The sequence below is a fragment of the Castor canadensis genome, chromosome 1 (genome assembly GCF_047511655.1).
Source record: "Castor canadensis chromosome 1, mCasCan1.hap1v2, whole genome shotgun sequence".
NCBI lineage: Eukaryota > Metazoa > Chordata > Mammalia > Rodentia > Castoridae > Castor > Castor canadensis.
The window spans coordinates 137,528,012-137,550,020 of NC_133386.1; the positions used below are offsets into that span (position 1 = coordinate 137,528,012).

At 43.6% G+C, this 22,009-nt stretch overlaps 1 protein-coding gene across 6 annotated transcripts in view; it reads right to left on the minus strand.

The window, feature by feature from the left end:
* Positions 1-22,009, minus strand: part of LOC109678255 (pannexin-1-like) — a 115,854-nt gene that overhangs the window by 84,796 nt on the left and 9,049 nt on the right. For 4 of the 6 annotated variants that reach the window (XM_074083234.1, XM_074083219.1, XM_074083227.1 and 1 more), the window contains exon 2: positions 13,124-13,263. The exons of the other annotated variants lie outside the window; for them this stretch is intronic. In XM_074083234.1, coding sequence (XP_073939335.1) covers positions 13,124-13,263 — 140 coding nt within the window. The remainder of the gene's footprint in view (positions 1-13,123; positions 13,264-22,009) is intronic. 6 annotated transcript variants of the gene reach the window in all.

Genomic DNA, 22,009 nt, shown 5'->3' on the forward strand with positions numbered 1-22,009 from the left:
TCTCAAAGATAAATGACTGGGTCCAGGAGAGACTTCCTGTTAGCCTAACAATTCCCACACACCCTTACAAGCCAGGGGATGCCATCAGAGTAAAAGGAGTGGAATGTCCAACCATTAAAGCCTCACGGCAGAGGCCCTTTTGTTGTTAGTTTGTCTACCCTTACCTTAGTTAAAGTAGCAGAGATAGCTCCTTGGATCCACTACAGCCAAGTCAAGCCAGCTTCTCTCAAGTGGGAGCACATCCCTGATCTGGTTTTGCTGTGTAAGATTACGCTCCGGAACATCAGCACCCTTCCTAGGCAGGACTCCACTTCCCAGGAAACAACAGGGGACCACAAACAACAAAATAACACCCCTGCTCCTAATCACTCCAGAAGCTGAGTAGTCTATACATGGCAGAAGCTCCAACATGGGATGCACCCTTGGTTTCCTCTACATACTTGGACTTTTACCATTTGGGTTGGCCCTTGCAAGGTTTCCCCCATGTACTGAATGTTATAAGAGAGCCTTTGCTGGGACCTCTGCACAGCCATACTTTATATCATACATCCATTAACAGGTCAGATGGAACATCGGCTCATACACTCCTTCAGTTTGCGAGATTGCTGGTAGGCGATGCTGGAAGTCCCACAGTAAGGGGAACAATGCAGGCTATATTTGTCATGGAAAGAGGGGAGAATGGGTCTTCTAGGCTTATTAGGGATAGTGGGGAAGCTCTAATTGTGGGGGAGTCCAAGACATAGCTCAAGAACAACTTATTAGAGAGACAGCACACCCCACTGAGTGTCAAAGGTACTCTCACCCAGACTGGGGTCGGCTGCCAATCAAAGTGCTGGGCCACCGTATAACAAACTCAGAAGTGAATCAGGCAAAGGATTAGCCCTCCCAACAACAGGAAAAGATCATTTTGTAGACCTGGTGGAAAGGACTGCTAAAAAACTAAATGTCTCAAACTGCTGGGTGTATGCAGGCGTCCTCATGAGTGAGGAATAGCCTTGGAAAGGGACAAGTTTAAATGCCTACCAACTTTTATTGTGGAACCAATCTATAACTAAACAAGAGAGAAATCAACCTCAGACCTAGATTCTCACATCAGAGGTCACTGGGAAAGAATGCATCAAAAGACCAGGTCAGAGTATGAAAAGTGGGTGGGGGAAACTCCTTGTAAAAGGGTACTCTCTTGGAATGGGAGTAATCTAACCTGGTGGCCCGATGAGCTTAAATGGTATTGGCACTGCCCCCATCAGAAAATGGTTCCCAATGTCATGATCCTCCAACCAGTGACAGTCTCTTAAATTGTTCTACTACTAGCAAGGCATCCCTGACATTGGCAAATATTGGAATAACCTCACCAATACTGACCCGGTGTGGTGGAGGACATTAGATGGGCTATTTTGGATATGTGGGAAGTAAGCTTATACCAAACTCCCTAGGACTGGGAAGGGAAGTTGTACTTATAGGAGTTATCCAGCCTGGGTTCTTCCACTTGCCCAACATCCAAGGGGAAATGCTGGGGGTTCCCCTTTATTCTGGTGCCTAGAATAAAAAGGGACCTCAAGGTGGGGGGCTGACGGAGATGGGGAGAAGACGAATGGCCTCCCCAGAGGATTATTGAGAACTATGGATCAGCCACCTGGGTGCAGGGAGCACCTGGGAGCTGGGGTTACTGTACTCCTGTCTATATGCTCAGCAGAATTATTAAGTTACAGGCAGTCGTGGAAATTATTACCAACCAGACTGCGTAGAACTACTGGCCAAGCAGCAAACCCAAATGCAAGCCGCTATATATCAAAATCACCTGGCTTTGGATTATCTTTTAGTGGAGGAAGGGGGAATACGTGGCAAGCTCAACCAGTCAAACTGTTGGCTCCACATAGATGACAACGATCAAGCAGTAATGGAAATTGCCACTAATATTAGAAAGATGGCACATGTACCCATACAGGTGTGGAAAGGATGGGACCTAAATAGTGTGTTCGACGGATGGTTCTCTGTCTTGGGTGGATTCAAAACTCTGATAGGAACAGTGGGTCTGATCTTGTGAGAGTGCCTGATGTTACCCTGCCTGGTTCCCCTGGTATTGCAATTTATCAGGACCATTATGGAGGCCACTACAGAAAGAAAAATAGCCTCCCATGTAATGATGCTATAGAAATATAAAGTCCTAAATGAAGATGATGCTCTTTGACCATAGGTAGGTGCGAGCATCAAAGGGGGTTATAATGTAGCAGGGAGGAGGGCCAAAAAAGAGAAATAAGCAAGTCTGTGTTCTGATAATGTAGCAGGGGGGTGGGGATGGCATAGCAGGGAGATAGAACCTAAAGAATCCAAATGTGAAGAGGGTTATGTAGCACTCAGGGTGAAGTAGCCTATAGAACTGCATCTAACCATATACAGGTTAAACCTTTTTTTTTTTTTTTGCCTCTGTAACCTGCTTGCAAGGGTGCATAAGGTGAAACACCTTTGTTCTTGGGGCATGAGTCCACTGAGTCTGTACCGGCACAATAAAATGTTGCTTCCTAGCCTCAGGGTCCCATCTCTCTGTTCCAGTTTCCCAGAACTATACAACACTGAAGAAAGAAACTGAAGAAAAACACTAGAATACAGAAAGACCTTTCATATTCATGGATCAGAAAAATTAATACTATGAAAATGGCTAATACTACTGAAAGCAGTATTGTAGATTCAATGCAATTCCCAGCAAAATCCCAATGTCGTTTTTCATAGAAATAGAAAAATCCTAAAATTCATATAGGAAACATAAAAGATCCCAAGTAGTCAAAGTAATCCTAGACAAAAAAGAGTAATGTTGGAGACATCACAATATCTGACTTTAAATTATATTACAGAGCCGTAGTAACAAAACAAGCATGGTACTAGCACAAAAACCAACACATAGACTAATGGAAGACCAACAGAAGAACCAGCAATACACCTTCAGAGCTACAACCATCTGATTTTTGACAAAGGAGCCAAAAGCATACATTGGAGAAAAGACAGCTTCTTCAACAAATGGTATTGGGAAAACTGGATATCCACATATAGAAGATGAAAAGTAGACCCCTAATTCTCACCCTGGCCAAAAACCAACTCAAAATGTATCAAAGATCTTAATGTAAGCTCTTAAAGTGAAGATTTTTAAACTATTAGAGGAAAATGTATGGAAAACTCTTAAAGAAATAGGAATAGGTAACACCTTCTGAATAGGACTCCAACTGCTCAGGAAATAAGAGCAAGATTGACAAATGGGATTGTATCTAATTAAAAACTTCCTGCACATCAAAGGAAACAATCACCAGAATGAAAAGATAACCCACAGAATGGGAGAAAATCTTTGTAAGCAATTCATCAAAGGATTAATATCCAGAATATACAAAGAGCTCAAAAAATTAGACACCAAAAGAATAATCCAATTAACAAATGGACAGATGTATTTAAAAGAAGTTGTGAAAAGAAGCAAATAGCCAATAAACACAACTTCCTTAGCCATAAAGGAAATGTAAATCAAAACTACAGTGAGGCCAAGAACAGTGGCTCAGGACTGTAATCCTATCTACCTGAGAGGCAGAAATCAGGAGGATCATGGTTTGCCAGCCTAGAAACAGATCAAGTCCTTATCTCAAAAATAACCAACACAAAAAGGAATGCAACATGGGCCAAGTGGTGGAGCACCTGCCTACCAAGCATGAGGGGAGGAGGGAGGTGAGGCGGGGGAGGGGAGGAGATGGCACGTGTGGAAGCATATGGAAGCAGGAAGAAAGCCTGCCAGGAGAAGTAGAAGCACGTTATCAGGAAACGGGGAAGAGTAGTTACTCAAGTCTGCACATCCCTCTTCTGCAGTCTGATATCATTTGGATTCTAGATCAGAGTGTGCAAAGGTTTTTCTGAGAAGGGCCAGACAGTAAATATTAGAAGGTTTGTGAGCCATGTCTCTGCTGCAACCATTCCAGTCTACGACTGTTGTATGAAAACAATCACAGATGATGTGTAAATAAGTGAATAGGCAAGGGTGTGTTCCAATAAAATTTCATTTACAGGGTACCCTCTCTTGGGACCTTGCCAACTCTGGGGGGGGAGCTCTATTCTCCCACTTTACTCTTTTCTATCTCAATAAACTCTCCCATTTTACACTTAAAAAAAAAACTTTATTTACACAAAGAGGCTAAATTTGGCCTGAGAATAATGTGTCATAGTTTGCCAACCCTGGCCCTGGATTTTTGCTTCTCAAAGAGTGATGTGGTCCACAGACCTTCAGTTATCACATGGGAAGCTTTAGACATGCAGAAGTACAGGCCCCTTTAGGCTTACTGATTCAGAGTCGACATTTTCACAAGATGCTCAGGTGATCTTCATGCACGCAGAATTTAAGAAATACTGATCTACATCAGTGGTGCCCACAATGGACTCCTAGGCAGGCTAGCAGAATCTCCTGGGAAGCTAATAAAAACTGTAGGACTGGCTTAACCCCAAAGACTCCAACCTGGTGGTATGGATGGGGCTCAGTGCCCTGTATTTTCACAAGGCCCCTCAAGAAATGCTAAGGTTTGGAAACCTCAGGTCTGCCAGTCTCAGGATTATCCCCACTAAATTTCTATGAATCATACATTTATAAAAGAAATAAAGATTTGCTCACTTCATTAAGTTGTGTTGTTGCTGTTATTCCTATTGGTTTTGTTTTTCAGTTTTCTGTTCCAGAAAGAAATCTAACAGTTGTTTATGTTTGGCACTTGACCAAAGAACAGTGAACTTAAACAAACAAACAAAAAAAAAAAAAAAAAAAAGGCCAGTAATCAAAAGTCCTTGAGTGCCACCTACTGGTCCCCCTGAATGCACCCACATCTCCAACAAAGGCTGCCTTCTCAGGCTACTGGAGACCATCAGTAGTGAATGGAATGGGAGCAAAGGGAAACAGAAAAGAAGAAATGAAAGAAATAGGTGAGAAGTAATCACTCCAATGATTGTATCACTGCCATAAATCCTCTACACTGATACTCACTTAAATATTATGCTGAATAATGTCTTGGGGGAAGTTAAGTCTCATGGTTTTAACTGAACTGAAAAGTAAATTGAACTGATAATTGTTTTTAAAAAGCTATGAATTTGAACTGAGAACTGTTTTTAAAAAAGCTATGTGCCTTTTAATTGCCCATGATTGGCATAAGTGCCCCTGGAGAACTAAGTATGGTTATGTGTAAAAGAACAGAAGCTACCTCCTTCCTCTCCTCCCTTACACATACATGAGTTTGTTGTTGCTGCTGTTGTTGTTTTGAGACAAGGTGTCCTATGCAGCCCAGGCTGACTTTGAACTCTATCCCTGTCTCTCTGCATCTTGAGTGGTAAAAGTATAGCTATGTGCCACCATGTCTGCCTACATACAGTTTGACCACCCATTGTGGCCATGCATTTTCCCAGAGTTAAATGAATAAGCAGACATAGGTGTAGTCTTTGCCTGCATGGGACTTTCAGACTTGGAAATACATAAGTAGAATTAAATGATTAATTACCACAGTCAACAGTGATTTCAGGAAAAATGCAGGTCCACTCTGGGAACGCACAACCAGGCAGTACAGCAGAGCAGGGCAGGCACAGTAGATGCTTTTCCTGGCTAGGGCCCCATTCTCAGGACCTGAATGTTTTCAAGCAAGATGCGCTCTTCTCTTTACACAGTGTCTTCTTCCTGGAAGCAGACCTGCCTGGCCCTTGATGCAATTTGACTTTGCAATAACCTTGAACCTAAGGTGCAGAGGAAGCTTCTAGGTGGGAATGGCCTATGAACAGAGACAGGAATGATGCATTACGAGATATGAATGCAGATGAAGGAAAGGGGCTGAGGAAGGTTCTTAAGCAGAGGGGTAGGTTAGCTGAGAAAGGGCTAGAACTAAAGTCAGGGTAGCTCACAGGCACCAGAGTAGGTTTGTCTTGTTGACCAAAATAGTTTTTAAAGAAATAGAAACATTTCATTGGGATACACAATCAGGCTAGCGAAACAAAATGAAACAACAAACACAAAGACATAGTCACCTGTGATTATGCAGAAATAGGGAGGAGAAAAAGGAGAGACTCTACAGGGGTAGACACTGTGATGAAGCAGTGGAAGGATTCAAGAGCCATTCAAGGAAACAGAAAGCAGAACTGATGGGATGTGGCAGATGCTATGGTATGGATGAGTGTCCCCTAAAGGTCCATAGTGAAAGGCTTGGTCCCTATCATGGTGCTACTTGGAGGTGCTGGGACTCTTTAAGTGGTCATGCCTACTGGGAGATTCTTACAACTGGGGATATGTCCTCAAAGGGGATGGTGAGACCTCAGCCCCTCCCAATCCCTCTATCTCTCTGTTTGCTGGCTTAACAGTGAGTACTCACTCTCACACATGCTTCCATCAAAATGTGCTGCCCTTACCAGAGGCCCAAACCCATGGATACCTGAATCTCCAAAATCAAATGTTTCTTTACTTTGTAAGTAGCCTGGGTCAGGGATATTATAGTGACACAAAGCTGACTAATACAGTGGCTGACAAGATGTCAGGTGGAGGAAGGAAACAGTGGCTGACAAGATGTCAGGTGGAGGAAGGAAAAGTCAAAATGGCTCTCAGATTTCTGGCCAACAGAGTAGATGGTGGTGTCATCCCCTGGAGGTCACAGCAGGACGGGCAGGGAAAATGAGGTGAGTTTTTCACAAGATGTAATGGAGACCTTCAAGTGGTCAAGTTCAGGATACAGACAGGCAGATGGACCTGGAGCTCAGAAAAGTAGGCTGGGTTAGAGAGAAAGACTTGAGTGTTAATGGCATCTAAGAAGCTGAGACATGGGGGATGGGGGGAAGACAATCCAGGAAGATGATGCAGCATAAGGGAAAAGGTCTGGCTTAGAGTTCCTGGGGAGTCCAACTTCTAGCAGATGGACAAAAGAAAAACTTCTGCAAAGGAGACTGCATGAAGAATCAAGAAAAAACCTACAAAAGAGGAAATAGTCAACTGAATTAGGTGCCAGAGAGAAGCAAAATAGGATTAAGTCTGAGAAGTGAGAGTTAACCTTAGCAAAAAGGAGGCTGCAGGCAGCCAGGACAACAGGATGGGATCTGAGGGCTGCAGTCAGATGGTCTCTGGCTGAAAGAAGGCAAGACAATTCAAAGGACAATGTCAGGGTAGGGGAAGAATGACAGACAGGAAAGAAGATCCCCTAAGATGGGGAGACAACTATGCTAAAATGTTAATGGGAAGAAAGTCCACAGAAAGGGAAGGGTTGACAAAGTAGAAAAGAAAAATGGGAACTGAAGAGTTCCTGCAACCAGGGACAGGGTGGAACCCAGAATTTCAATGGGACACAAAGGGAATCAGCATTCCATCAGAAGAAGGAAAAGGAAAAAAGCCTGTTGCTGCTCTGGGGCACCTTCCTGATGGCAGGAAACTAAGGACATTCTTATGTCAAGCTTCTATTTTCTCTGAAAATGGTGAGGGAAGCCCTTGGAGAGTGGGAGGTAGAGGTCAGGAATGGAATGGTCTAATTTAGTTCCAGGTCACGAGTTCAGAGGGAGGTGCCCATGGAATGCACAGGTCAAGTAGAAATGAGGTAAGAGTCCTTGGAGATGAGACAGAATGGGACATCAGGCAATCCAGGAAACAAAAATCACCTCAGGTGGTAAAGAATGAGTCATTACCAAGGCCATGACTAGGAAGATGACAGCAATGGGGAAGGGCAGAGGATGATGTAGTCAGTGTCAAGAACATCTGGGTTTTTGCATGAAGGAAGAGCAGCAAGGATGAGAAATAAGGATATGGGAAGAAAATACAAATCTCTAGGTGTATATTCCTGAACTAAGGGCCTCCTGGGGTCAAGAGTAGCTCCCCTGCTGGCCAGCTACCCTGCTATAAACACCTTCTAGGAGTTAAACCAAAGTTTACCAACTGGCAACTTTCACCCATGAGTGAGTCCAGATTTCTGAGACATAAGTTAAACCTGTACCTTTTCAGGTACAAGTTTGTGAAATCTGAAGGAGGCTGTGTGTTTTCCCACCAAGGCATTAACTACTCTAGCCCTCAGGGTCACCTCTGAAATGAGGAGCTTAGGCGAGATGAGTCTGCTAAGCCAAAAGAAAGCCAAAGGGAAAGCTTTTCTAAACTCAAAAAAAAAAAAAAAATCCGACACTTCAACTTCTGAGTATATGCCCAGAAGAACTGAGAAGTAAGGACTAAGACAAATGTTCACAGCAGCAGTATTCATAATAGCCAAGATGGGTAAGCAATTCTAGGGTCTATTGATGAATGAATGGATAAGCAAAATGTGGTATAAACTTACAATGGGATATTATTCAGCCATAAGAAGGAATTAAGATTATATATGCTATAACATAGATGGGCCTCAAAAATATTATGTTAAAAGAAGTCAGACCCAAAAAACAAATGTATAATTACTTGTATGAGGTATCTACAGTAGACATATTATTCTTCAAGACACAAAGTAGAATCATGGTTGCTAGGAGCTTATTTGATGGGTACAGAGTCTCAATTTGGGAAGAGGAAAGAGCTCAAGAGATGGATAGGAGTGATGGTTGTAAAACTTAATGCCACAAAATCGTGTACCTAAAAATGATGAAGAAAGCAAATTTTATGATATGTATGTTATGTTATATTACAAAAGAAGAGAAAACTGAAAAAGACCAAAGTAGAAATAAAGGAACTGTGATTACCAACTCTGGCCTGGCTAAGAGAGCCACACTGATGTTCACATCTGGCATAGGTTTACTTTTCCAATTAGGCTAAATCTTGATTTCTAAACACCTGTATTAGTTTTCTAGGGCTGTCACAACCAATCCCACAAAGTGAATGATTTAAAACAGCAGAAATCTCTTCTCTCACAGTTCCAGAGACTGGAAGTCCAAAGTCTCTGAGAAGAGTCCTTCCTTAACTCTTCCAGTGCTCCATGGCTTTGGCAGCATGTCTCCAATATCCATGGCCATCCTCTCCATGAGTGTCTTCACATTCATTGTCTTCACTTTGAGCATGTCTATGTCCAGTTTTCTTCTTTGTAAGAGGATCAAAGACTCACCCTACTCCAGGATGGCTTCATCTTAACACACCACATCTGTAACAACTCCATTTCCAAATAAGGTCACATTCTAGGGCTCAGGGGATTAAGACATCAATATATATATTTTAGGAGACACACTTCAATTCATGACACCATCCAAATGTAACACTCTTCTAAGTCTCAGCCTTCTCCTTCCTCACCTTCTTGGCAGCATTTGGCACATTATCATATCAACACAGGCTGCTTTACAGAATACCTGCCCTTCATTCGCTCAGCATACCCTTCTTGTTTTCCTCATCCCCCCAACTCTCTTGTCTTCTCTGCCAACTCCTCCCACTCCATCAACTCTCCATGTTAAAGACTGCCTCAGATCTTGCCCCGTCTATATTCATTCCCTAGTAGACCCCTCCAGTCCCACAGCTTTCCATACTATCTATCTCCTGACAGACTGCTCCAACCCACACTGTCATCTCCAGACACCATACCCTACTACCTGCTTGGCATGTCCTCTGAGCCATGGGAGCATCTCTAACTTAACATGACCAAGCAGAGCTACCTGGTTTTCTTCCAAAACCTTCTCTTTCACCAGGCTTCATCAAAGTAGTATTTTAATAGCCTTAACTTTACCTAGTGCCTGAAAACTTGGTTGTGTCCTTGACTCCAATCTTTCCCTCAACCTCTCATGTCCAATTAGCACATCTTGTTGGTTTCACCATCTCAAACAACTAGAATCTATCCACTTCCTACCACTGCTACCATGCTACCCAGGGGTTACAAAGTGCTGCCAAAAAGCCAAGTCTGGTCACAAGCAGTTCCTGTACATAGTCTCTACCATGGTGGAGCTGAGTCACTACAACAGTGACTATATGACCTGCAATGTCAAGACACTGGCCCTCCACAGGGAGGGACATTTGCTGTTCCCTAGCCTAAGCACTTGATGTTCCCTTTGCCGATCCTTTAGTGCAACCTTCTAATAAGCAATGAGACATCAAGTATTGTTTTTTGTTTGCTCTTTGCCTTCTCAGAAATATCCCTGCATTCCTTGATCAGAACCATCCCTCTGTGCCTAGCTAGTGGCTTTCTCCCTGTTTCTCCTCTCTCCTGCACACCACTTCTGAGGACTAACTCTTGGAACCAGCAAGTTCACCTGCTTAGGAACCTGCAATGGTTCCCAGTGTCTCAGTATTTAGCCTATGCACCTGTTTAGCTTTCACAGGTCCTATATAACCCAGCTTCCCTCCCAGCCAGTCAAGACCCCACTGCTTCCCAGCAGGACAAGCTTCTTTCATAGTAAAGTGCTATGACCCGCCCCACCGCCCATACTCAAAGGCAAGTGTCTTTGTGCTTGTTGGGCCCAGTTATCTTCAGCCTCTTCTCCCATCCAAGTACTAACCAGGCCCGAGCCTGCTTAGCTTCCAAGAGCAGACGAGATCGGGTGCGTTCAGTGTGGTATGGCTGTACACTTCAGCCTCTTCTCTACCTTCCTATTCCGTGAGTATTTCCTGAAAACTCTCATATTACAAACCTTCCTGGACCCCAAACCTTCCCTCCAGTTGCCACCCAGCTTGTTACTTACTCTTCCACTGATCAGGAAGAGAGATTTTCTGAAAAGGAAAAAAAATTTTTTTGAAGAAATTTTCTATTTCCATCATTTTCATCTCCTCACCTCCTATTCATTCACTTTTTACCCACAACTATCTGGCTGCTAGTTCTCCCCAAATTTCCTCCTGTGATTTCATTAAATGCAGTGACTGCATGTAACAGAGCCACACTGCTCTGTCTGGAAACACTTCCCTCGGTTTCTAGGAAAACCACTCTCTCTCTTTCCCATCTAACTTTCCAATTATTCTCCCTCTGTGTTCTCTTCCATGTCTACTTTCCTAGCATTAGACGACCCTCCATCAGTGTCAGCTAAAAGGAACTCTCCTGTCACTTTAATTCTTCACAATGTCCAACTCTTGGTGAAATTCCCCACATTATCATAATTCTTTAATTATTACCAGTTACTAATGATTATTTAAAATGAATGCCTGATCTGGATCTCACATGGGTCTGTTTCAATTTCTGATTTTTCTCACATACTTGGTATTTCTCAGTGAATGCTAAACAGCCGTGTGGAAAGTCAGAGCATGCATGTAGGCTCTACACAATGTCACCTTCCTCCAGAAAGGATTCAGTTTTGCTTATAGCAGGCAGGTAGACTAGAGACACCAGCAATGCCAGACCTCCTTCATTCTACTGGTACTGAAATGATTCAGATCAGAACTGTAGTCCCTATGAGGGCTGGTTTAATGTTAGGTTACCCTTTACTCCTAACAAATGGCCTTTAAGGGTCTCAACCAAAAGCCTGGGGGTGTTGACCAGGGTCTTTCCAACCTAGCATGTCCCAACTTCAATTTCTGTCCCCAGCCATATGAATCTGGCAAGAGCTCTGCTCAGCCACATGCCCAAGCAAACAAGCTAGTCTCCCACTACCAGGCAATCTCTCAGTATACCAGGAACCTAAGGCATGGCTACCCCCACACTGCTACCAGATTCCCCCTTCCTCCACTGGGGAGACATTGGTCTGAGAGTCTACGACCTGAGTTCTAGTCTATTTCGTTGACAACTAGTCCTATGATTCTTGGGCCTGATTTCTGAGAGTTCCCCTTATATGTAAAAGGCATTTGTATAAAAATCTTTGAGTTTCTTCTCACTCCAAAAAAATCTCACTCATTAACATCCCCGTCAACTCTTAAATCAAGTAATCCAGCTATCTATTCTTTTACAATGCTCAGTCCAGTGACTGGTTACAACTTTACATTTCTGTAAGTAACACATGGACCTAAATTACAGTGTGTATTAAGATCCTTTCTTTTTAGTGGGGGGGAGCTGTACTGGGGTTTGAACTCAGAGCCTCACACTTGCTAGGTACTCTACCACTTGAGCCACTCTGCCAGCCCACAATAGCATGCATTGAAATTTACAAAGCTGTTCAAACTCTGGAACTGTGCCTACTTGTTCCACAGATCCTTATGATGTGTTGTCCTGGCTACTAAGCGACACAAGGCTGATGAGGACCCCCACCCAATGCTAAGGTTGAAAATCAAAGAGAAAAGCCTAACACAAATAAAAACAGGAGTCACTGCAGGGCATGACTATACCAAACTGCATGCAATAGACAAACATGGAAGAAAACAGACCTGAGTCACAGACAGCCAAAACTGCTCTCTAAAAAGAAGGGTGCTACCTAGAGTCCACAGCAGGTCAAAGCAAGAGAGACTTTAGCCTTTGGTTTTTTAGAAGCTAAGATTCTGTACTCTCCTCAGCAGATCAGAATGCCAGAAGATATACAAATGTTTTACTTGTGTTCATGAAGGACAAAAAAAAACAGTGGTTGAGATTAATTATAGGCTAAAACAGAGTCCTAATGTCAGGTACCAGAGAAGACCTAATGCAGTCATTTCACTACTTAGAGAATGTTCTGCACACACTTGCTAAGTACAGCTCTAGTTCCTGACCACCCAGTTTCTAAGTATGTTCGCTCCACTGTCCGTCCTCTCCTAGATCTCTCCTCTGCAGGATACATAACCTAGACCCTGATGTGTCTTACGTAGCAGCTCTGCTTCCGTGCAGTATTTGCAAAGGAATCCAGTCCAAAACTCTGCTGCAGTCAGCACCTCCAACGAGTCACCACGAGGCTTCCAGACACACCAGTAACACAGCAGCTCGAACCAACTCAACTAAGAGACCCCGTGTGTGATGGAAAAGGCACTGGGCAAGGAGCTGTGCTTGAGTCCCAGCTCTGCTCTTTCTGAATGGATTGAAAGCCTACTAGGGGCCAGACATTCTGCTAGGCGTCAATGACACAAAGCTGAAGACACATAAGGTGCCTGACACTGTGGAGCTAAAATCCAAAGAGCACCTACTTCCCTATTTGCTATGTGAAGGTGCCAGACCAAGTCAGCTCTGAGGTTCCTTTTGAGGTTTTGTGATCAAAGAAAGAGTCCTCGTTGGCCACACACCTCTGTATGGCTGTGGATGGGCACAGCCTCTCCAGGCTTCCTCTTCCATGTCTATAAAGCAAACAGGATGGATTTGAAAGTATCTACCATTACCTTGTGCAGCCACAGCGGCAGGTTTCCAGACTCGCTCTGCAAGGAAGCCTTCTGCTGCACAGCAGCCCAGCAGTAAGAATCCACGAAGGCAGCTTGACGCCAGGGGAAAGAACTTGGGGAGAAACAGCTTATTTGGGTACCTGAGAAGCAAAACAGATTGTTCCAAATGAGTGGAAAAAACAGATGCCTGGACCCTTCTCACCCCACCCTTCTCTCACCATTGCTCCTCATCTTAAGTGCCATCTACCTAAGTCATGAAGCACCAGGACAGGAGGTGGGGATAGCAGTGAGGACAGCACTCAGAGCACATACCCGAGTTCACATTAAAACTGAGTACTAGAGAGGTATGCCTGGCCGGCACTGGGCAGTACAGGGATTCAGCTGGAGGGAAAGCTCTCGAAAGAAATGAACCACCATCAAAGGAAAAAAGGAGCAGAACAAGAACTGGAGCCCAAATGTCTGAGTAAACTTGGACACAGCTGGTCTAATTTAGGGGAAGGGCTAGTAGAAGGGTGGGGGTCAAGCACAGTCAATGTAGGAAATTAGTCTTTTTAGAACACTTAGAACACTACTAATAGATCTCTGGAGGGCAAAAATCAGCCATTTTCCAAATCCACTAAGGAAAAAAAGACATAAGCTGAAACTGCAGCCCAAGCAGATAACATTTGGAAGACAAATACTCAGAACTGCATCTCCAACAGGAGATGGGGGGTGGATGGGGGTTGCAGAGAAGGGACTGTAGGACTTGGCTTCACCCAAATCAAACTGAAGACAGCATCACTCTGAAAACGCTGTGGCCACATGGGTCACACTTAGATCTAGAAGACTCTCCACACTCCTGGTCTACATGGCCACGTCAGGAAATCAGCCAACAGGACTTTGGAGCCTAGGGTACAGCTGTGTTCTCCTTCTCACAGCAGGCATAGGGACTGGTGCTGAGCCTCCCCTGACAGCCCCTAGCCCAGCTGGCTCCCCTGTCCCCCTCAAATGTGTACAGGAGTGTGTGTGTGTGTGTGTGTGTGTCACAGGCACAGGGACTACATGCTGGTACCCCCACAGGCAACTCTCTCCTACATCGCACTCAGCCTGGGGAAAGCTAAGTGCCTGGGTTCTAACATGAGTTGTATTTAACCCTGACTATGCCACTCATAGTTGTGTAACTCATAGCTGGTAAATCACTTACCTTCCAAAGCCTGGCTCTCCAATATGGAAATGATACCATCTACATTATAGATTTGTGGTGATGACAGAAAAAAAGAACAGTTGCGACACACTTACTATGGGTCCTGGTTCCCACCAGTTGCTCAGTAAGTTGTTACATTTTTCCAGGTGAAGCAATGAGCTGACTCTGGTACTGCTTTAAAGACTGGGGTGTGCCTGGAGACAGGGATAATTAGAAGATGCCTTGCTGAACTTTCCTAGACCCTGTCACAGAAAAGGCCTCACAGGGTCACCTTCCCAAACAACAGAAGGAAGTGGGGAGGGAGGATATTCTCAGGAATGTAGATTTTTTTTGTGGTCCAGGTTACATGGGTAAGGCACTGAGTACTCCTTGTTTCTTAATAGTGCTTTCGTGCCCACAGACATCAAGAAAGGACTTCCGAATAAGACCTTGGGGAGGAGACACTCATGAAAAGTCATAAGCCACCACACAATGTCCTATAATAGGCACACCTTGCCATCCAGCAGTGGCATAAGTGGGCGTTGGGGGTGACTAAGATAGTTTAAGTTTCCTTCTGACTCTCTTATCCCATTAAACTTGAAATGTGAACTTTATAAACACATAGTCAGGATGGCACAGGGCTCAGGGCTAACTTTACAATGCTCTTGCATCCATGTGATTTTGTGAATGCTTCCTGTGCCAACACTTACCAAGGTTTATGCAAGCAACAGCCAAACACCAGGCAGACGGGAGGTCCCTGGTCAACAAATGGATGACTTCTGATACATTTCTTAGTAAGTAGTAGCCTGCTTAGGAACATCTGTCCAAATACTTGTCCAAATAGAGACTGACAACATATTGAGCTCCTTAACATGAAACAGAAGGTCAAGAAAACACTGCAGGCAACCAATGTTCACTGGACACCAACAAGTCCTTTCAATCATCACCTCATTTAAGCATCACAGTCAAATAGGGAGAGAGCCTCTTCCTTTTACCCTGGAGGAAAGAAACTGAAGGTCAGAGTAGTTCAGTAATCCTCCCATGTCTCTCAACACCATTCTCTGGGCCTGTTACTGTGACAAGACCAGACTAGAGTTCCCTATTAGGGCTTTTCCAAATGAGGTGGTCTTAGTAGGTGATTCTTCCAAGTAGCAAGGAAGGGGAGAGATCCTGGAAGGGACAATCCAGGAAAAGAATAGATCAGGCTCTACTATAGGCTATTCTTAGCACAAGAATGGAAACCTAGTCTCTTGACTCAGAGGCAGGTGGGGCAAGGACAGAAACCAAGTCAAGAGTGAAAAGCAAGAACAAAGAGAGCCACAGAGCAGCAGGATGTGGGGGGACCAGCACAAGCTGGGCTGTGCAGCCCTATACCACCACCTTGGTAAGAGTCAGGCAGATTTACAGGCACCTGACACCGTGGTAAACCAATGCTGAAGGGCTGGGAAGCTTGGGTACTGAACCATCCTGACTCATGTTTCCAAATGTACTTCCACATCCTTTGTCTCATTTACTCTTCAAAACAGTAACTAGGAGGTAAATAGGTTCCGTGTTTCAATCTTTTCCTACTAGTCTTCCATTAAAGAGACTTTCCTGCCTCTCTTTATTCCACACATTTAAACTGCTGACAGATTATTCATCCTAAAACTCTCTTCTGATTTTAACACTTCCTCGGCTCAACATTGCTCTGAGATCCCCTGGCCTAGGGCACAAATCCAACTCAACAACTACTGTGAATTGTCCAAGTCTGACAGGTTTCCAGACCTGCATCTTTCCTCGTGCTACTCCCCCAGCCAGGGAGGGCTCACTCTCCAGTACCTGATTAAGTTAATGCCCCAGCATACCAGTTATATCGACAGGCCACCAAAAAGCCAAGCTCAGACATCATCTTCTCTGTGAAACATCCTCTCCACTGACCTTCCCCAGGACTTTAAAGCCACCAAGGGCTCACAGAAAATCACCTTCAGCCATGTTGTGTAAACACCCACATGTGTCTTATCTCCTCCAGTAACATCTGAAGTCTCTGCAGGCAGGACTCATTCCTTGTCTCTCTCAAGTTCCCACATCAGCCTGTACCAAACAAATAACAGCTGTCTCATGTTTTAAAAGTTTCAAAGTACTACAATAACTAAGGTCTCCATTAACATCCAAGTATCATCATTGTCCCACTTGGTAGTTGAGAAAACAGAGCCCAGTGAAACCCTCCAGCCAGACTCCCACACACTTACACCACTGTGTCAGCTCAGTGAGCACACCGGAGTTTTCAGAAACAACTTTAGTAAGGCGCAACTGCTTTTCACAATGCACACAAGGCAAGACATGAGCATCAGGTTTATACCCTGCACAACAAAGAACACTCCTGATTGGTTGAAGTGCAGAGAAAACTGTGGGCTTTACATACATGCATCTGGCCAAATCAGCCACAAGATCACGTAGAGAAGACTGGGCCATGTGGAGGTGGTCACATCTGCTAAGTAAGTGACCTAAACCACAGACGTCTTCCGTCACCCTTCAGTTACCTGGGCCTGGAACCCAGGGCACAACCACACTTTGTGTCTGATGGACAGCCCAGGTGGTCCTTATTGCAGCCTAGGCCTGTACCAGTGGCTTCTAAAGCAGTAGATAGCAGAGAATCAGAAAGCAACACAGCCCGAGGTGAAGCAGGCCCAGGGCAGGAAAAGCAACAAGCCAGCCCAGGTTTCTCAACCCAAGCATGAGGACTATATCCGTTCTTGTCCAACTGCAGCAGGAGGGGCTGGGCCCCCCCCAAGACACCTTTTTTCTTAAGTCTCTTGCAATAAGCTTTATTTAAGTTCCTATACATTACCGACACTGGGCAGGTTAGGAGGGCATCCCTAGAGCTGCAAGGTATAGGCAAAGCCACAACCACCACACACCCACCTCCCTCCTAGGACACTGAGCGGGAATGCATTTTCAGCCTTGAAGTGTTGTGGGTAGCATAGGAAACAGGCTTCTTGAGGAGGTACTGAAGTGCAACAAAATCATGAGTTTAACGAAAATTAAAACATAAATAGATGTAGTTAACTAGGTGGGAGAACTCTGGAGGAACTTTCAAATGGAAGCGCTTCTAAGTGGACTAATGTCACACTGAGGAGACCACAAGAAGCAGTGAAAAGTGGTGAAGGGTCTTAGTTCTTGCTGTACACTTCTGACCCCATTTTAAAGATGAGGAAAGTGAGGCACAGAAATCTCGTGCTAGTGGGTGGCAGAGCTGGAATATCAACTCAGCCCTCCATCTTCACTTCCAAACACAAGAAAAAGAAGACAAAAGCTACAGGTTACTGAAGAAAACTAGGTCAGAGATAGGGGAGTAAGGAGAAATGAACCAGAAGAGTTTCTTGGAGAGAAAAATAAATCTTGGCATTGCATCACTGTTCTGGGAAGCACAGAAGGAGTACGGAGAACATAATAATGATTTTATCTATGATAGTCATTAGTATCCGCATAGTATTAAGTCTACAAAGTGTTTTCAGTTTATGAAAAAAAATTATTCTAATTCACTTTAATGTATATTATACATACACAGTGGGACTGAGGGAAATCATAAAACAACCCATAAAGCAATGGAAGTAGTGCTATCTACTTTCTAAGATTGCCAGAGAAATCTAAAAACTATTTTACTATAAACTGTGAAGTTCACTGGAAATAATCATATAAAGGTGACCATGAAGCCAGGCACTGGTGGTTCATGCCTGCAATCCTACCTACTTAGGAAGCTGAGATCCAGAGTATCAAGGTTTGAGGCCAGCCCACACAAATAGTTCACAAGACTCCATCTCCAAAATGACCAAAGCAAAATGGACTGGAGATGGGGTTCAAGCAGTAGAGTGTCTACTTTGCAAGTGTGAAGCCAAGTTCAAACCCCATTCTCACAAAAAAGAAAAAAGAAAGACCCACAGAAGAGTAACAAGCCTCGCAATGGTGAAACAAGTCTGAATCTGTTTAAACTGCCTTTGGCTCCACATAGTAAGACCAAATGATATTTACCCAAAGAATCCTTCTTCGTCAAATACTCAAAGCTACTGACTATCTTTAAGTACAGTAAAACTGCAATAATCTCAAATTTTCTCCTTCTGTAAGTCAATTTTTTTTTTTGTAGTACTGGAAGTTGAACTCAGGGCCATGTGCTTGCTAGGCAGGTGCTCTACTCTTGAGCCACTCCACCAATCTCAAAATTTCTCCTCCTAAAAAAGAGCCCAATTCCTCTCCTTTCACATTTACAGCAGTCTTTAACCCAACCATCTTCAGCTTTAAATGCAAGTAAATTAATATCTGCTGGAAGTCCCAAATTGTCATTACCGCCTTCACTTTTCTGTTGCAGTCACTTACTACAATGCACACACATCTTTAAGATCAGTGAGAAATGTAAGTACTCACTGCAGTCCAAACTAAAAAAATGCAGTTGAAGTAGATTTCCTTCCCATCAAACCAAACTAGTTCACAGCGTCTCTTTTCCACAGTTGATCCTGGCTTTTAAAGAAAATGCACCAGGGCTAATAGCAGTTGCTAAGATGAGCACAATCATATTTTAACTTACAATTGAGCTCCAAGGAATCCCAAATGCTTTCCTACCCACTACCCACTTCTCAGAGCAATAAATACATCAACTACTCAGTATCTTAGAATGGATGGTTTTCCCCCATGGGTCTAAGAGATTAGACAAGGGCCCACCAGTATAGCAACTCTCTCACTACAAAGAGAGAACAAAAATAAGATTGCATAGTCTAGGATATGGGCCACATGGTCCTGCAGCCAAAGAAGAAACCAAGTTGGTGAGACTCAGCAGGGAACCTACAAGGCTCATTTAATTCTATCAAGAATGATGATGTGCCAGGTGTGGTGGCTTATACCTGTAATCACAGCTACTCAATAGGCAGAGATCAGGAGAATCACAGCTCAAGGCCACCCAGGCAAACAGTTCGAGGACCCCATTTCAACCAATAGACTAAGGATGGTTGTGTGCTCCTGCAATATCAGCTACACAGGTGGTATAAACAGGATCATGGTTCAGGCCAGCATGGGCATAAATGTGAGACCCCATTCAAAAAACAACTAAATCAAAAACAGCTGGAAGCATGGCTCAAGTGGTACAGTATCTGCCTTTTAAATGCAAGACCCCAAGTTAAACCCCAGTTCCACCAAAAAAAAGAATCTAGTGGCGTATTAAAGATGCAAGAAATTATTTAAAGATTTTTGTCATCTGAGACATATAGAAAACAATATCATAGATACCCAGGATATTTAAAGTGATACTGACATTTTGCTATATTTACCTCTTTTTTTAATTGAACACTTTTAAAAAATTTTCAGACCTCCAGAAAAGTTACAATATTACAATGACATCCCATAATCTCGACATTTAGATTCAACCACTGTCATCAGCAACACAACCTCTAAGTATGTCTGTATAGCATGTATGTTCTCTTTTACGCTAGCCCACTTGAGAATTAAATGCAGAAATCGTACCCTTTACTCTCAGAACCATGATCTTCTAAGAACTCAATGCAATCACTTACACACACACACACACACACACACACACACACACACACAGAGTAATCTGTTATCCATACATGTTGAATATTCCTTATTTGAAATGCTTGGGACATGAAGTATTTTGGATTTCAGAATATCTGCATAGACTTTACTGGTTTAGCACCCCTAATTTGAAAACCTGAAATGCTCCAAAATCTGGAACTTTTTGAACATCATGTCGGTACTCAAAAAGTTTCAGACTTCATAGCATTCTGAATTTCAGATTTCAGCCTAGGGATCCTGATTTCCTAAACTGTCCTTTACAGCAACTTGCATTTCTTCCAACCAGGATCCAATACCGCACCACACTGCATTTAGTTCTCACAGTCACCTGATCCTGGAATGAACGGTCCACAGCCTTTCTCTATCATTTATGCCCCTGAATGTGGTCTCTATTTTGTGCAATGCCCCTTGCTTTGTGTTTGTCTGTTGCTCCACTCCCTGATCCAGGTTCTGCATTATGGAAGGAATCCTACAGAAGGGCCACCACTTTGAGAAGCACCAGATGACAATCTCCACCATGGCTCATGATGTCACCTGTAGTGGTCACCTGGCTAAGAGGCCATCAGACAGGTCTCTCTATAGCAAAAGTGCCCCCTTTCCACTGTGAGATGATAAGAGCTCTATGGGGAGACCTCGGAGACTGTGTAAATATTGCATATGTACACACCCTATTCCTCTTCAGCTTGCTTTATCCATTATTCTTATTTGGTGGCACACACCATTCACATGCTGTAAGAAAACCAGATACCATGTTGACATCACTTCCCTAAGTACTGATCACCTATGAGCTCCATCCCAACACAGAATAACCTCCCTGAAGAGAAGAGACATAATTACTGACCACTACGAGAAAGAAATTTGATGTTCCCATTCCATCCAATGAAAGAAACCTCAGCAGTTAACATTTTCCCCATTTTACAGAAGAGGAAATAGAGACTCAAAGAGGTAAAACGAGTCAACTGACACTTGACCAAGCTATGATTCAAGTCCAAGCGTATAGCTATCCTCTTCCCCCAACACAAGTGACCAGTGGCAGGGAGGAGACAGAGTAGAGGCAAACCTGAGCTGGGTGATGTGGAGGTGATTAGACCCTGTGGAGCACGAAACTGGCCAGTGCTGAAGAGGCACAAGGAAAGGACAAGCACCAATTCTTCCAGCAACACGCACCTGAGCTCCAAGCCCAAGTTCATTAAAAAGGGTCACCAAAACGACAGAGCCAAGAGGTGGCATGTGTGTGGATTGTTCCCAGGCACCTAATGTTCGTTGTGTGGAGTCACAGAGACAGTCAGCTGGGTGGTGGGCACTGCAGACATGGAGCCCACCTGGTGGGGACAGGGGCTGGACACATGGAGGGGACGGTCAGTTCAAAAAAAAACCATCATCAAAAATGTCACAACAGGAATGTGACATGTGAGAGACAGAAAATAAATCCTTGCAGCAACCCCAGTCTGGTCACGCTTCCACCAGAGGAAATGTGTTTGGTCTTGGGATTTGCACTGTAAGAGGGTATTGAGAGAACCTGGGTGGGAACCCAAGGTGAACATGAGAAACAGATGGTGCAAAAACGCAAGAGGTTTTGGGAAAGGGGCCAGCTTAAGAAAAATGTTAAAGGAACAGACAAGTTAAGGCCAGTGGATAATTTTGATAGATGCCCTTAAGTACAAGTGTCAGAACAAACTATTGTTCAGCTGGTCTTCACTGACACAGACTAACTTGTGTGAAACAATATGGAAATCAGGGAAATTAAGTAAGTCTACAAATACAGGCACTAGACCCTTATTCCTGAATGTTGCTTTAAAAAAGATCCCATTATACTCGATAAACATTGGGTTTCTGTTTATTCTTAGTAAGTTACTTAACCTCTCTGAACCTAATTTTTTCATATGTAAAACCTCATAAAATTCCTATAAGCATTAAAGGAAGTGTCTGCCACAGTAACGGCACCCAGTAAAAAGTCAATAAATGGTAGCCAAGCTTTTCATTTCTATGTCAGGCACTGCGGTACAAGGATGTAGGATTCCTTTGTCAAATCCTGTACTATTTTCTTCAGTGCACTTACGATTATTTTAATTGCCCATTTACATACTGCTTTCATATCTCTTTCATATTCTAAACCTCCAGAACAAATACATCACAAAAAGAGGGCCTTGAAAAACTTGGAACTA